General features: G+C 41.5%; 1 protein-coding gene across 9 annotated transcripts in view; it reads right to left on the bottom strand.

Moving 5' to 3' along the window:
* NRG1 (neuregulin 1) overlaps window positions 1-16,185 on the bottom strand; it is a 981,041-nt gene extending 964,856 nt beyond the window's left edge. For 2 of the 9 annotated variants that reach the window (XM_074329677.2, XM_074329681.2), the window contains exon 1: window positions 14,255-15,787. In XM_074329677.2, the coding sequence (XP_074185778.2) occupies window positions 14,255-14,984 (730 nt within the window). In that variant the 5' untranslated portion in view covers window positions 14,985-15,787. Of the gene's footprint in view, window positions 1-14,254 lie in introns of all 9 variants that reach the window. The other 7 variants (XM_074329686.2, XM_074329683.2, XM_074329684.2 and 4 more) reach the window with 7 other exon arrangements.
* Window positions 16,186-17,644: the final 1,459 nt, after the last annotated feature.

Genomic DNA, 17,644 nt, shown 5'->3' with positions numbered 1-17,644 from the left:
ATAATTTGTCACTAAAGTGGGTTACCTGGTACAGAGGAAAGAATTCTTAGCTAAGGAGAAAAACACTAATAAAAGGGTGACCTTCAGCAACACTTTAGTAACACTCTGTGCAATTTAATCAATTTGATGACTTCTTTAAAAATTATATCTTTATACAAACTACCCATTAAATAGCTGAAGTAGAGTCATTCTTCCCAACCCCACGCTCCCCAAAAAGGTTCAGAGTTCTTAAAACAGCTTCCTGCTACTTATGCTCGAATAAATACAAATATTACTAAACCCAATCTTAATCCAGGGGTTGGCCATTAGTACTTCAACCCACCCTCTCTGGCTCCACCCACAGCACTTGGCCAGAACTGCTGTAATTCCTCCCAGTCACTACCAACCACGTGCACTTTTAAGTGTAAAGTGTTTGGCAGGAGTCAACGCTCAGGCAATGCTGCTTTGGGCTTCACCAACGCCCTTCACCTTCTTCCAAAAGGATTCTCTAGGGACTCAGACATAACTGACCACTTTTTCCATCTTGAATCCTTTTGAGGTCTTCCTCTCACTTCTCTCACTGCTCCTTTCCTGTCTCCTCCTCCTCATCTTTAAAGGTTGCTTCATTCTTACCTCACTTTTCCTCACTCTCTACCTTCTTTCCCTAAGCAACAGAATCTACTCCATGGAGATAGAAATACCGTGTCCTTGTCCAAAATTCCCACATTTATAAACCCAACCCAGACTTCTCTTCTGAGCTCCATTCATTCCAGTGCTTTTGGATAGCTATTTCCATTTGGATACATCAAACACATACTGAACTTTACCCTCCTTCTAGAATATTCCCCATCTCACACCCAACCACACACACAGTTACTCACACCAGAAACCCAGGAGCTATCCTGCCCAATCCCCCACAAGAATTCCCCCTTCATAACCAAGGCTAAAAGATGCTTCCAAAATAATCTCAAATCCTTACACTTCCCTTCGTCTCTTCTGCTCCCACTCCAGCACAAGGCCACATCCTAATCTCACTTAGTTCCTGAGTTCCCTGCACACACCTTTCAGTCCATTCTCTGCACAACAGTCAGTTGTGATTTTTCTTTTTGTAATGGAAATCTTACAACTTCTGTGCTTTAAAACTCTGCAGTGGTTTCCCATGCTTTTAGGACAAAGTCCAGCATTCTAAAATTTCCACAATGGTCTGATTTTTTTTTTTTCCTTTACCTCTGAGACCTCATTCTTGTCTCTTTAGCGCTGACTCTCCTCTCTGCTGTTCCTCATCCCTGCCTCAGGACTGACAACGTCTTTCCCTCCTTCTTTTTCCTCCTCCTCCCCACCCCTATGAGAAATGTCTCCTTCTAACTGCTACCATCTTGTAGCTTTCAAACTAAGATAGCTTCTTCTGCTACATGTTCTCATAGCACCTTGTACTTTTCCCTTACAAAGCTTAGCACAATTGTAAATATATGTATGTCATACAATGCTTTGTGTACCTGTCCTGTCTTTCTACTCTATTATCTCAGGAAGGGCCATGTCTCATATCTTCATTGCCATGATTCCAGAAATCAGTACAAAGACTAGCAAATAATAGATGCCCAATAAATATTTATCAAATAAGTAAATTAAAGTGTGCTCGCTGCTTCTCTTTTTCTATTGGTTACCTGCATTTGTTTAGCATTCTCATGATTCTCATAATTTATTTAAGTAACATCTTCAGAATGGCCCCTACAATTTCTCGCACAGGTCAGGAATGCCTCAATGTAAGAGGCAAGAAATAGGATTTGGGGGCTATACAAATTTATGGGAAAAGATAAGGGGTAAATTCATGATAAATTTCTAGTCCATTTTGATTAATGAATAGATATGTCCCTGATTGACTGCAGGTAAGACAATGCCTTAGCTGTTTTTTAGTCACCAGGAACTCAAGACCTTACAAAGCCAAATGGCTCATGACAAAGATGAGACTGAAGAAGACCACCACAAATGTATCATTATTCTTTATATTTTACAATTCTGAATTATCCTCTTTACCTTCTCAATATTTGGTAAAAATATTTTTAAAGAGGGCATAACAAAAACATGCATAATGTAGATGCACAAAAACTATTTTATGCAGCTTCAAAACCATTCATTCCTTGTCTCTATTCACCTGCTACGAATTGGTTCCCTTTCCTCCTGGGTTGCACAAAGGAAGCAAAAGCATACACCCAGCTAATCATAAAATCACCAACAATCTTACTAACAGGAAGTAGGTGGATGATATTGGCACCTTAATCATTTCCATGGACTTTTCAATAGCATTTTAAAGAGAAATATTACTAAGTACATAATGACAGTTATTTAGCAAGTTACTGGGAATAAAACTACTGAAAAGTTAATAAAGGTGATTAAAAACAGTGGAAAGATTACTCATCAATACATTTAATACACCAGGCAGGTTTAACCTAACAATTTTGCTTTTACAGGCAGCTTTATCAGCCATTTTAATTTATCCTACTAAGAAGAAATGTACATCATGAAACCCAATTAAGTCGGCAGTGATAAAGCCTGAGACTATTTCTCTAAAGTCCCTATATCAAAATGATTTGTTAAACACAGAGCTCTAAAAGCCATCCTAACATGCCAGCAAAGAACAGAACTAATGTAGTCTGACCCTCTGCATTTTCAGTGATATCAAACAACGAAACCAGACATAGCGAGAATTAAACTTTAAAGACTTATTGAAAAATTAATCCATACAATGCTAATTTGAACATAAGAAAGAGCATGTAGTTAATATGTTATTCATCTACAATAAACATAGATGGTTGTGATCCACTCTGCACATTCCTGTTGAGCTCTCCTTCTGCAATGAGGAAGCAGAGGGCAAATCTGTCCACTTTTCAGAGGACAGCTATGCCATTAAAAATAAAATGACCATCACAATTTGGAACCCCGCCTATTTCAATCAATTTGGTCTGAAGGGAGGTTCAGCCATACCTTGGGTGTTAACACAGGTCTCTTTCAGAAGAAAGTAAAAACTAGGACATTTCATGTTCTGTCCATTCATTAAGCAGAAATAAACAATTGCAGTTGAGCCACTACATATTTGGGGTACCACTGGTTACAGCAATTAGCCTACCCTAATTAATCCATCTTCTCTAAGGAGGGCAATATTTTAAACGGGCAAAGTCCCTAAAGTAAGAATCAGTCCTTGTTTTAAATCAGCATTTCTATCATCACTTACTGTTTTTCCTTCCTAAAAGTAATAAACATTAATTACAGAAATGTTACAAAAACAAAATGAAGAAAATTCTAAGCATCAATAATTCCAGTGCCCAACTGTTAACACTCTGTTACAGAGTTTTCCAGCTTTTCATTTCTCTTTAGATTGACTGGTTGATAGATGAGGTAAATAAATGGTTGATGGATAGATAAGAGTAACACACATATATTGCATAATATACTTTTTTCACTTGACAATATACAATGAACATATCTCTAAGTCATTACACTTTCTTCTACCTCAAGATTTTTAAAGACTACAGAACAATACGGAATAATCCATTATCTACCTGAACAATTTTATTTAACCATTCTTCTGGGAAAAGGGAACAATATGTGCAAATGCACAGAGCCCTAAAGCCACTTGGCACATGTAGAGCAGTGCCATCAGTGTGGCACAGGGTTCCCAGCTGGAGAAGAAACTGGATAAGATAACTTGGACAAAAGTTGAAAGGCCTTCTGTGCCATTCTAAGGAGTCTGGATTTCATCCTGAGGACAACTGAAGAGCTTTACGCAATGGTATAGCATGATCTTTTTCAGAAAGATCACTGATGTGCTTCAGAAAGATCACTCTAGCAACAGTAGAGAGAATGGATTTAAGGAGAGAACCCATGAGCAAAGATAAGATGCTGTTACAGGTACAGTAAGAAAGGGAACTACTACAGAGACAAAGTTGTTGGGGTGAATGGGAGGCATTTGAGGTATGTGAAGGAGGTGGAATCAATGGGATGTGGTCACCAAACTGATGACAGAGAGGTATCTAGTGTGGAATAACTAGAAAGACGCTGATGCTATCCTATAGGGAGGGGTTCACAGAATTCATATCAGCACCTACTACTCTGTCTGGCACAGAATGAGCTGTCAATCAGGGATGCCACTGGTAGTAATAGCAGTGATTGTAATAGTAGCAGTGGTAGTAATTTCATTATTATACAGATGGACTGGCTGGGGAGATAATGAGACACTGTTTAAAATGTTTTATATACCGTGTCTGTAGGACATTTGCATGGATTACCTGGTAAGGAGGTGGATAAATGGATCTGGAGCCGAAAAACAGAGTTTGGGCTAGATATGACTTTAGGAACCACAATTTATAAGCAGCATTGGATTTTGCGGAATAGATGAACTCACCAGGGACCGAGGGAGGCCAAACTCAAGGAATAAATAAAACTGGACGTAGCACAGCTGAGTCCTGCCCTGCCCTGCCCTGCACAGCCCCTGTGGCACTGCCAGGGCCTCTTCAAGCAGTAATTATAAAAGTCAGATCAAATTATTCCTCATTTGACAACTTGTTTCAGCATTGCTCGTTCTACTCATGAAAAGACTGAAATATATCATTTGCTTGCCCAAACCATGAGACTCATGAGCTGAGAAAGAAGTTCAAGGTTGGACTCCTCTCCCCACCACCCTCAGAAGGGGTGCCATCCAGCTGAAAACCAAGCTCTCCGGGCTGTCTGTGGTAGTTTCATCCATTTCCACAACACCACACATTATTAGAACCTAAAACAGGACCATATTTACAGTTTTAAAATTAATAAAAATTCATCCTAAAACATTTTACATCTTCTCTGTCATTTTATTAAAAACAAATGACTGGACTTTCTTGCTTCAGAAGTTTATGGTTGTGGCCTAATCGATTAATCATACTTCATAATTTCAAAGACAGGCCCTGAGAGAGTGGTATTTGCTCCTTGATGAGGCTTGTGAATACAAATAACTGTTAGTATTTCAGACAATAGAACAAAATGACCCAAGAAAGGTAATGGACGTGAAACGATTTGGAGAAAGAAGGATATACTTTCTCCTCCCTCGAATTAAGCTCTCTTACTCCTCTTTCAGATTGTCTAAAAGTTTCATAATTGACTTTCCGTCATCATTTTCCTTAGAACAACACTAAAATGAGAGAAAAGGAAAAGACAAGCTCCAGAGGCAAGAACAGAAGTGGTTTCTAAGTCGGGTCATTTCTGAGATTAGGACCAGATGCAGTTTGTATGAACCATGAAAGCGTTTTAGTTCTATTGTCTCATTTTGCATATTAGGAAACTGAGACCTAAAGAGATAAAGTCTCTTACCCAAACTATACAGATACTAAACTACAAAGCTGCACGGGGAAAGGAGTTCTGTCTCTGAGGCCAGGGCACTTTTCACTTGCGAATAAGATGAGGACACTCCAAGTGTCTGCCCACAAGGAGACTGTGCCCACTGGGCAAGGCAAGACACACAATGTACAGAATATTTTTTAAGTACATCAGTTTCAAAAAAACACAAGATGATATACGGGAAATTTGGAATAGCACCATGTAAAGTATACAGTAAAAAGATGCTCTGTATTCAAAGGCTAGAATGAGTATTGTCAACAGGATCATTACTAGGAGTTGATGTTACGGAAGCAATAGGATATGAGCTGACTTTCCACAGGCAGAAGTGAGGGAGAAAAGAAGTCCAGGCAGAGGAAATGGCATATGTACAAACAGGAGGATTAGAAAATTACATGGTCTGTTCATGGAGAAACTGCTATTGACTGAATAAAAGCATTCCCAGTAGTAAAATTGAGGAAGATTAGATTTACTTTGGAGTACGGAGGACATTGAATGTCAGGATTTAGAGGTTAACTATGGTGCATCCATTGAAAGTTTCCAAACAGGGAAAGAGAGCTAATAAAATAGTATTTTAGAATGACTCATCCTCCAGTGCAGTATTTAATGGAGGGCAATTTGGAGCAGTGGACAGAATAGAGGCAGGGAAATTATGGAAAAAAAAAAGAAGAAGAAAAAGGAAAATTAATGAATAAGAAAAAATCAATTAAAAGATTCTGGTACTAATCCAATTGTGATAAGGTGCCTTTCTGGACATCGATATCAATATGAATAGAAATACATATTCTTATGTATATGTAAATTTACTCTTTAAACCTTTTATTGTTTTTTATTAAGCTATTATCTGTGGTAATTTTGTCATTTGGTGGCTTCTGACTCAGGAGTCTACATGCTGGGTAAATTAAGAGCTGAATATATAAACACCTCTGTATTCGAAGAATTTTTTTTCTCTTATTAATGACAGTTTAATTAAAGGCACTAAATTTCAGTAGAAAGCAACAACATAAAAACTGCTCACCACCACTTCACACTCATTAGGATGGCTATTATCTACACAATAGAAAATAATACATGTTGGTGAAAATGTGGAGAAATTGGAACACTTGTGCATTGCTGCTGGGAATGTAAAATGGTACAGCTGCTGTGAAAAGCCTTACGGTGGTTCCTCAAAACATTAAACATAGAATTACGATCTGATCCAGCAATTCCACTTCTGAGTATCTGCCCCAAGGAATGAAAGCAGGGTCCTGAATAGATATTGGTACCTATGTTCATAGAAAGATTTTTCATAATAGTCATAATGTAGAAGCAACCCAGTGTCCATTGACAGATGAATGGAGAATGGATAAAACAAAATGTGGCATGGACATACTATGGAATATTATTCAGTCATAAAAGGAAATCCTGACACATGCTACAATATGGATGAATCCCAAAGACATTTTACTAAGTGAAATATGCCAGTCACAAAAAGGCAAATACTGTATGTTGCCACTTATATGAGGGACTTAGAATACTCAAATTCATAGAGACAAAAATAGAATGGTAGTTACCAAGGGCTGGGGAGAAAGAATGGGGAGTTCCTGTTTAATGAGTATGCAGTTTCAGCTTGGGAAGGTGAGAAAGTTCTGGAGATGGGTAATGATAATAGTTATCCAACAATGTGAATACTTAATGCTGCTGTACTACATACTTAAAAAATGGTTAAATTGGTAAATTTTATGTTACCGCAATTTGAAGAAAAAAAAAAACAGAATAAGACTATATTCCAAAATGCTAGAGTTTTTAATGAAATCCCCACTCGCATGAAAGAAAAGTTGCTAATGCTTCGGAGGAGAAGATGTCAGCAATCTCGTTGGATGGGAATGAAGACAAAGAAGGAAAGAGCATCTCAGACATGCTGAGGCTGGCAAAGAAGTAGAGCGCCTGGGCAATTTCAACGTGGTGACCCTTTTGTGCTGACAGGACGATGAGCACACCCACTCAGCACAACACCTCCATCCTGGCGTCACCAAAGAGCCCTAACCACCGGAAACACCTCCAAAGGCCAAAGTCTAAAGAAAATTTCTATTTGAAGCAAACATAGCCATCCTTCTCCTCCTCTATCAGTAGACAGTTACCATGTTCTCTACAGAGATGCAGCCAGGATGCTCCCTGCAGGGGAAGAAAATGCTGCCACTGCATCTGCTGCTGCACTGATAACACACCATCACCCATGGTATCTCCAGGGCCGACTGCGAAAGTGAAGGGAAAAGATCTCATTATTCATCAGAGCCCAGATGGACAGGTGCCATCCCACCTGCAGTCTAACCAAGAGCTGAGGTAACGTTAAAAACAAAGAAAAAAGGTGAAAAGTAATTCACCCAAAATATTTTTTGTTATTATTTCTTAGGGATCCAAGCAGTACTTTTCCGTCTTCAGTTACAAGAACTGAACCTGGACTGAGGTGGGTAACACCTGTGGGGGAGACCAAGGCAGAACATGGAATTTCCGAGTACTGAGATCTAATACCCAAAATGAATTGGAATGATTTGGAAATGGGTCTGCAAAAAAATAGTGATATGGATTCACTCAAAATCCCTTCTGTGCTTCTCAGTCTTTACGACATAGGGAAATTTTTTCCCAGCTGGGCTATAGACTACAAAGAATAAATAATGTCCAGAAGTAATCGAGGAAAAACAAATTTTAGGAAATTAAATAGCTTTCTCTGAAGCCCAAAGATTGATCCAGAAGTAAGGCTGTGGGTGTTGAGGGGAGGAAATGGTGTCCTGGCAGGATATGGGTCCAAATGCTATTTGCTTCACAGATCCACCTCACCAGATCAGACTAAAGAGAAAGAATCAGAAGATCTTTTCCCCGTCTTTCAAAATTTAGCCTAGAACAGTGATTGCCACTGAGTTGGGGTGCTTCAGTCATTTATTCATTTAATTAATTATTGAACAGGTATTTAATCTACACATAGTAATCAAGTTATATGAATCTAGCCAAGAGGCAAAATAAGATACAAACTCACTGAATGCTAGTTATAATCACTTGGTTTTGTTTAGCCCCTCTATGTTTTAGCTCCCTTTGCCTTAATAGGAATTCCCAGACTAGAGATAACATTTGGGATGACAGTATTACTAGTGTGGGCTTTCCAAATTTAACAATATAGACAATAATGATGCACCTCTCTTATCATGTCCCACCCCCATGCTCTGGCTCCGAGGTACATCCACTACCAAGACTCGACTGCCTTCACCAGGCATGTCCCTTTGTAGTGGGCTCAGTTCAGCTCACATATTCTGGCACAACAGAGCAAAAGGAAAAGAAATGATTTCCTCCTCTAGGTTATTTTGGCCCAGTAGTACTTCCAAATTCCGGCTACCAGCCCTAGAATCATGCACCACACTTAACTGTTTGCTTACAAGTCCCAGAACACTGAGGCAGATGCCCAAAGCCAGAGCCTTGGGCTTTGGAAGGGAAAGCCTCTAAAGTAGAGATGCAAGGTAGGTTACCATCAGTATCCTCATGGGATGAACACGGAGCCTATCCAGGACAGAAAGACCATCTATGGTCATCTATGGAGGGCTGGTGATCTAAGCCCTCCGTTTTCTGACATACTTAGACCCAGACAGCTCAATTCCAAGGTGGAAAGAGAAGGGTAGTGAGTGTGATGATGAACAGCAATCCTACACTTTGTTCTCTCCCAGACTAAGACTCACTCATGGATCCACGCACACTTACCTTGCAGCATCTTCATAAGGGAAATAGAGATGAAGGGAAAACACCTGTGACGTCTGAGTTAGGACCTGGTAGGACCATCTCCTAGGTACCATCCAAGCTGTGAGTAAACTAAATTTCTTCTCTTTGTTTTTTGTTATTATGAAAAACAAAATATAAATTTTACTAGGTCCTAATGGGGTGAGCCAAGGTTAGAATATAGTTCTCAAGTAAACTATTTGCCATAGGGAAAAATATCCTGGTTCTCTTAAAGACCCAAAAAAAAAAAAAAAGTGAATTAGCACTTATGCATCTCCCTCTAGGATTCATGGATGGTAAGTCTATACTAGGGGGAATTGGGACTTGTTTCCTATAAAATGGATCTACACCAAACAGAGACTAGTCAACGCATTATCTTTCAACTTCACCAAAATGTCTTTTATCTACTTCAACTTGTATGGATCATTTGGGGACAGAGAGCCAGGAGGCAAGCTTCGTCTCAAGCGCATCACAGCACTAAACAATATGAAAACACAACAATACGAAAACACAAGCTCTCGACTAGCACTTACCTCAACTCAGCAAGACTTAAGTCTGTATTCTGTAAATGCTCAAATAATTCAACTTTAGATTTAAAAGTATGACAGGATGTACATACCACTAATCAGTTGTTCAAGTGTTATAAAGTGACTGATATTGGGGGGAGTAGCTACATTCTTCCATACTGTTACTTTATTTTTAACTTATTTTATGATAACACAAGAGTACAGAGTAATATGTGCAAGCACAAATTTATAGCATTCATATACGGATGGAAAAGTGTCCACAATAGCCATTTCTGTTATTTAAAAATAACATTAAAAATTAGTTTCCACTTTCTTATGAAAATTTTGAGTAAGGCGTGTTACATTATTTTTTTTGGTAACAATTTGTGTGAGTCAATAAGCCCTAATTTTTTACTTTTTGTTTCCAATATATACTTTTTTCATTATATAATTCCAATGAATATAACAATCAGTGAATCCCTACCACTGTTAGTCATTATATACGTTATGTATTCATTATTATCATTTATTTCTATAAGGCTAAGCAAATACCCATGAAATCACAGCTAGCCATAGAGATCATTTTTTCATGTCGTTCGAGCATATCAAAAACAATCAAACAAAAAACCCAAGTATTTCTAAGTACTACGGACAGATGAAAGTTTGAGAATCTTTGGACATCTGGCAACTTCATAAATTGTCACCAAAATTTAAAAATAGGTTTTAAAAGCTGTTACATTTATAATTAAGAAAAAAATAACAGGAAAAAATGGGCATTGAAGCAAAGGAGATTTCCTGAACAATGAATAGATTATATTTGACAAGGGCAATAACCCTCCCAATCACGTCTTTTGCTCTCATTTGCTATAAATATACAGGCTAGCAGGAACATAGCTCATTGTTTTTAACCCTCAGTGCTCTTTAAGCTTCCCGGTATTACCTAATACATTAAGACATATGGTAAAACACTCCCTAGATTCGGAGGATTTATAGATCGCCCACAACTGATGAGAACTATCCCCAAGTGTTTGTAAAATATTCTAATTCAGATATTTAAATTCTCCTTTTAAAATGTTTTTATTTTAAGGAGTTGTTTTCCCAAATGACCTATCTTCGTTTCACTTTTTAACATATATATTTAAAAATACAGTTTCTCTACTCAACAGGAAGGTTTTAAATACAGTATAGATTCTTGAAAGTAAGATTTATACAGTTTAAAGAGAGCAGTCACGAACACTTGGGAAATTAAATTTACATGTGTATTTATGAAATACAAGCAGTCAGGCTGTATCTGTTCCTATTGCTACTTCCTTAATATAGCTTTTATTATGAATAATTTTCTTCAATGTTGGTCGGGAAATCCCTGCAGCATTTTTCTCATTTTCATAACACCATAAGGTCAGCACACTTTATTGAATAGTTATTGAGGATATTAGAAAAAACAGTGCCATTTATCACAAATAGTTGATAAACATGTTTACATTATCAATATATTCCAATATTATATGATATACCAAATACTTAGATTGGCTTGTAAGAACACAATTGATATACAAATTTTGCATGGCCCAATTATAGATGTTATTCAACATCAGTTATTTTTAGTCCTTTTTGGAAATTAGCTTCTGCCTAGTATAACTGCAATGCTTTGAAAACTAAAAACGTAGCACTTCAAACAATGATTGTTTCAATAATAGAAACTTAATTGAACAGCAAATTATTGCGCAGTCTGATGAATATAAAGTCTAGAAATATTTCTTAGCTCCCTCAGTGAGCAAGAGAAAAAACAAAGTCTGGGAAGAATTTAAATAACTGTAAAGGAAGTGTAATTTACACAAACTTAAAATATAAAGTAAACAAGCTATGGCATTCTGTGTTGTCTTCTAAAATATACTAAACAGTTTCTGTTTCAAAAGGTCCATTTTTCAGAGAAGAGCTTCTTTTTTACAGACACTACTCAGGAGTTTAGCTTAGATAAGGAGAAAAAGGGGAAAAAAACCGCAGGAAAGACCTCTGTTAGCTCAACACTAAGGCTAATCTGTTGCATGTGTGGTTTTTACAATAGTGATCAACTTGTAGGAAACAACCCAGCAGCTGAACACATAAGAGCTGGAAACTGTTCCCCTAGGTTTGAGATCGCAAAATGACTTTGCCATATTCCCTCTCCAGCCTAGCATCACGGCTCAGGCAGGAACACAACCATCATGCCCCCAGGGCAGTGTCATGTCAATAGAGAAGAACCCTCTGTTCCATTACCTCTCCTTGAAATCATCTGACCAGAGGCACACAGAAGCAGCTCAACCAGGACAAATCAGCCCCCATTCACTCTGTATATTTTTTCCCAGTTGTTTGTGTTCCTTTGTCTGGTAGGTTCTGAATGACATTGTTAACTGTGACCACACAACTGGATGAACTCACAAGTTTTCACATACTTTTACAAGTATGGATTTATTGAGTTTACATTATATAAAATAGCTTACACTATTTATTTTTATTCTATGATGTTACAATAACTATTATGTTCATAAAAATTCAAGAGAAACTTTTAGCGTGATTCCAGTTAGTCCTTCGCTAAACCAATTAGTTAAGGTTTCATGCAATACCCTACTTTAAAGCATATAACACTAAAATCATCAAACATACACAATAATTACACAAACATAGAGCAGTACCCTCATGATTTCTTAAATTACTCAATTACATGCACAGAGATTTCCAGTTCATTTTTAAAACCTGCTTTCCTTAGTATGCCACAACTTAAAACTATGTATTTTGTTTCACTGGCAAACAAAAGAGTAAAACTACCTTTAGTGAAGCTTTTTCCCCTTAGAAGCACATAAATAAAATAGTATTCCTCCAAACAACATGAATTTTCCATTTCCAAATGTCCTCTAGACGCTTATAAGAACTTTATCCCTGAAGTTCGACATTTATTTCCAATTAAAAGGCAAATCTAGTAACACGCCCCCCCTCCTTAGGCAACATGGCCAACTCCAGTCCCCTTTATATTAACTTCCCACCATGTATAGTAAATGATTCACAACTCATATGGTTTGGGGTAAAAGCGAATCCTTCCTGAATTACGTATTAGAAAACATGAAAATTGGAGGATGGCATGGCTTAAAAGGTTTTGTTTCAGATTCTATAACAGAATAATATATGCTACAGTACAGTGGTGTGGAGCTTTTGTGTTGCCTCATAAGACAGCTCCCAGCAGAGCGTTTCCCATGTTTTACAGTGACACCTATCAGCCAGACCCGGGGAATCCCAAAGTCCCTCCGCTTTCTTCAGCACCACCGTCTGAGAACAGCTTCTGTCCACAGAGTGGTGCAATCTTAACAGGTCTCTGGTGCCCAAAGTGCACTGTTAAGATAAGGAAATAGTAGATGAGCAATGCTCTTTCCTGTCATTAAAACAATATCATTGTGTATTAATTAACTGCAGGATATAAGTACCACAACTGCTAATCAGAAATTTAAATAACTGGCCCTCACCAGATACAAACTGAAATGAACTGATACACTTTACTTCTCAGGCAGATGGAGCATGGCACGATGCTGAGTTTTGTAAAGATTCAATTAACCCAACCATCTCTTAGACAGATAAATAAAGACCCAGGAGAAAGCTATTATGCATATTAGAATTTGTGATGTGTAATCATGTTAATTTATGGTTTGAGAAGAAACCCTGTTATGTTTTAGTGATTATATGGTAATCAGGAAATTATACAGATATTTAGAACCTAGAAATTATTTTATAAATGTAATGCTCCCTAGGAAATGTAATTAGATTATCAGCTAATTTCTCACACCTGATCATATGAAGGACACCTGGGAAGAATACTTTCAGTGGTAAATCCTAAAAGGTTTGGGAAATGACTGCTAAAAATAGCTTCCGAAATTCTTCAGGGCCTACACTTGAAGCTCCATAATTACGTTCATCTGTCCCGATTCACTCAAGTGCCAAAACATACTCCAAACCAAAATACTGTGAAAACAAAAATTCTTGAGATGATTTCACCATTAAAAACAACAACAACAACAAACAAAAAAACTTTCTACTTCTCAGATACACACACAGTAGAGATTGCATCTATCTGTTGGACGGTGATTTCGCCAAACGTCTGCCACGTTTAGAAGACTCTCAGTGCGCTGCCCTTTCCTCGTCTAGGCTCTCCATACACACAAGCCTCTGGTTATCTCCACACTCAAAGACTCCAAGCGAAGGGAAGCCGTTAAAATCCTAGAGACTCACCCTTCATCCTGCAAAGGGAAAGCCCCACAAAGGCGGCCCATAGTCAGCAGCTCCTAACCAAAGCCAAGTTCAATACAGCACACAAAAGAAAGCTACCAGCCATTTCCATTCTACTTGGTGAACGAAACCCCAAGGGATTAAAAAGTTTCAGGCGGCCCCAACCAAGGACCAAAGTTGGCCTTTCACCAATGGCAAAGCCTAGAAAACGAAAGTAGAGAAGGCGCTGCCTGTGGAATACAGTTGGCGAAACCTCCTCCTCTGAGGTTCACTTGGAGTCCAAAACCCTGAAACATTTCCCCACATGGCGTCTGTCCCGCAGCCGTCGAACCCCGGAGTGCGCCCGCCTCGCCCCGCTCATTACCTCCCAGCCCGTCCCCGTCGGAGCACGCCCCCAGGGGCGCGGGACTTACCGCACCGCTTGCACAGCACCCTGCTGACCTCCTTCTTGAGATTTCTTCCCGTCTCGAGTGGGGGGAATGATGCTCGGAAGGCGGCCGGCGCACGGCTGCTGCTGTTGGCATCGGGCTCCATGAAGAAGATGTACCTGCTGTCCTCCTTGAGCCTCCCGCAAGAGGGGAAAGCCAGGTGGCCCCAAGCGCCCAGGCGCACGGTGAGCAGCGAGTCCTTCTTCAAGCCCCCGGCTTTGACAGCCCACACCTGGTGCACCTTCACCAGATAGGATGCCTCATCCCCAGGGTCGCTGGCGCTGGGTCCCGGGGCCGTGGGCCAGGAGGGCACCGTCCCGTTGGCGGTGGGCAGCGGGTCCTGAGCTGGCCGCCCCAGCGCTCCGGGGCGGGCGGCTGGAGGCTGGCGCTCGCCTCCCCACGCCCCTGCCTCGCCCGCCGCCGCGTTCCTGTCGAGTGCCCCCTGCTGCCGCCGCGGCGGGTGCACCTTTCCCTCGATCACCACCGCGGCGCGCTGAGCCAGCTCCTGCACAGAGCCCACGCTGGGCGGGGACGAGTAGCACACCGAGGCCCCCGCGGGAGCCACCTCGTTGCCGGCGGCCGCCCCCGGCGCCAAGGCCGCGATCCACAGCAGCAGCAGCGGCAGCAGCGGCGGCGGCGAGCGGGCGGCGGGACCCGGGCGCGGGCCCCGAGGGCCGGCACCCCCGGAGCGGCGCGGGGCGCGTCGCCATCTCATGGTGTGAGGTGCGAGCGGGCTCCGGGCGGTCTGTTCGGACTGTGCCTCGCTCTCTCGCGCTGCCTCCCTTTTCCTCTCTCCTCCTCCTCCCCACGCCACACCACTCCTCCTCCCCCTCTTACCCTCCTCCTTTTATTTATTTATTGGTGGGGGGGTGGGGTGTAGGTGAGTTGTTTATGGGAGGAGAGGGAGGAGAAAGAGGAGGAGGAGGAGGAAGGGAGGGAAGAGGTGGGTGGACCCACAGAAAGGCGAAGAGGTATAAGGGCAAAAAAAAAAAAATTAAAGCAAAATAGGAAATTAAAATAAATAAATAAATGAAGCCACTGCCACCGCCTGGGTTGCTGGGAGTGACAGGTCCTCCTGGCGCCGCCGCCGCGCCCGAGCCCTGCTGTCGGGGCTGCTGTCACGGGAGGAGGACGTGGAGGTGGAGGAGCTGCTCAGCGGGTAACAGTCCTTTGTGTGAAGTGATGCTGCGGCGGCTGCTGAGGCTGCGAGCGAGCGAGCGGCTGGGAGAGCGCCCTGGAGGCGGAGTTGCGTGCCTGGAAATCGCTGGGTGGCCGCGGCGGCGGCAGCGCCCTGCGCCGGGCCAGCCTGTTTACCTGTGCTGCGAACTCGCCCCGCGCGTGCCTTCCCCATGCTGCTCCCGGAGTTGGTCCTTCTGGGTCTCGCCTTCCCGGCGCGCCTCCTCCCTCTGATGCCGCCCGGATTGCTGCAATGGGAGGCCGGGCGGCAACCAGGCTGCAGTCCGAGTGGGCTGCGGAGATTTACTGGGGACTGAGAGGTGACGCTTCAGTAATCGGGGACCTGTTAGCCGGCGCAGGACGCCCAAACGCGGGGGGTGACAAGGCAGGGGTGACCCAGGAGATGCGGGTCCTCGCTTCAGAAAAGTTTTGGGTGAACTGGTTACTTAAGCGTCAAAAGGGCGCAACATGTTCACAGGAGACAAGCAGCAATTAAACAACTTTAGATCACGCTCGCGCTCCTTTAAACGCGCGCGCGCGCACACAGGGCACACTTCAGGTATGACGCCGCTATCACTCCATTCTTGGGTGACACTTCAGTTTTGACTTCTCTTGCCTCCTTGCCTTCTCTTGAAATCCCTGGCCCACCGTGATTTTATGACGTGTGGTACTGCTGACACGGGCATTGTTTGAATAAAATAGTTGCTCAGTAAGGCCATTTTGTATAAAGTTTAAGGGACTTTGTCAACTAGTCAGTTTAAAAATAATAACAAATGAAATGAAAGACGTTTCTGTGGCTGCTGGAATAAAAGATCCCAGACATGAGGAGATGGAGGTTAAATATTGTTCCATCTAAGTATCATCCATATCCCTCACCCTTACTCCACTCCACCTCCATCCCTCCCCCTCTCCCACCTACTGTCTGACAAAATTTAAGGAGCTGCTTTTAAAACCAGAATCCATCATCTTGCAGGGATATTCTTTTCAAGCAAATACCACTCAAGAGAAAGAGAACATATTTTTGGCATTTAAAGGAAAAATATTTCTCTTTTGCTTTTTTATGGTGAAAAATATATTCAATGACCTAATAAAACTGAGTTAGGTTTGTTATTAAATGGCCAATAGATTCACATTGTGGGAATTTAAGATTGTAGAAGCACTCTTAACTTCAAAATAATCTTTCATCTGGGATTCTGCAAGTCACCACTAGCAGTTTCTTGAAAGTATGTCACGTAAGTTTTAGATGTCTCACTCTCAAAGTCCAGCTTGGAGGAATGAGTACTGATGCTCACTGTGTGTTTCCACATGTGGGGATTCCTATTTCTTATGCTCTGATGGAGTGCTTTCAAGAGAAGATCACCATATAGCTGCATAGTAATACAGGTCTGGCCTCCAGTATATGTTCTCTTGAATGCTGGTCCTCCGAGTGATTTACTAAAAGTGGTCAAACATCCAATTCTACTGTTGTCTTCACTTTTCTTTGACCCCATCTCACACATTTCTGACTCTTGACCATTTTGGTGTTATATCTCCATTCTAGAACACTTTCTCCCTTCCTCTCCACCTTTCAGACCTTGTATCAATTACCTACTACGGTATGCCAAACCACTCCAAAACAATACCATTCATTTAGCCCAGGATTCTGTGGGTTGGCTATTTTGACTGGGCTCACCTAGTGGGGTTCTTCTGTATTCAGCTGGGCTCACTGATGGCTCTGCTGGGGCTGACTAGTCTCAGATGGCCTCAGCTGAGACAGTTCATGTCTTGAAGAATGTTGTCTCTTTTCCTTCAGCAGTAGGCTTAGCTGGGGGTTATTCATGGCAGCTGGATGTGTTCCAAGAGAGTGGCCAGAAGCATGCTAGGCATCTTAAGGCCTAGGCTCAGAGCTGGCACCACCGTAATCAGGCCAACTCAAATTCAAAGAGTGGTGGAGTAGATACTCTTTTTTTTTTTTTAGTTTTTTTTTTGAGGGGAGGGAACATTGGGGAACAGTGTGTTTTTCCAGGGCCCATCAGCTCCAAGTCAAATCGTTGTCCTTCAATCTAGTTGTGGGAGGGCGCAACTCAGCTCCAAGTCCAGCCAGTGTTTTCAATATTAGTTGCAGGGGGTGCAGCTCACCATCCCATGCGGGAATTGAACTGGCAACCTTGTTAACAGCTCTGCTCTAACCAACTGAGCCATCCGGCTGCCCCAGGAGTA

Source organism: Rhinolophus sinicus, chromosome 16 (genome assembly GCF_057876585.1).
Source record: "Rhinolophus sinicus isolate RSI-liver-muscle chromosome 16, RSI-T2T, whole genome shotgun sequence".
Classification (NCBI taxonomy): Eukaryota; Metazoa; Chordata; class Mammalia; order Chiroptera; family Rhinolophidae; genus Rhinolophus; species Rhinolophus sinicus.
Note: the sequence above shows the minus strand (reverse complement) of the source record. Positions and strands in the feature narration are given on the sequence as shown.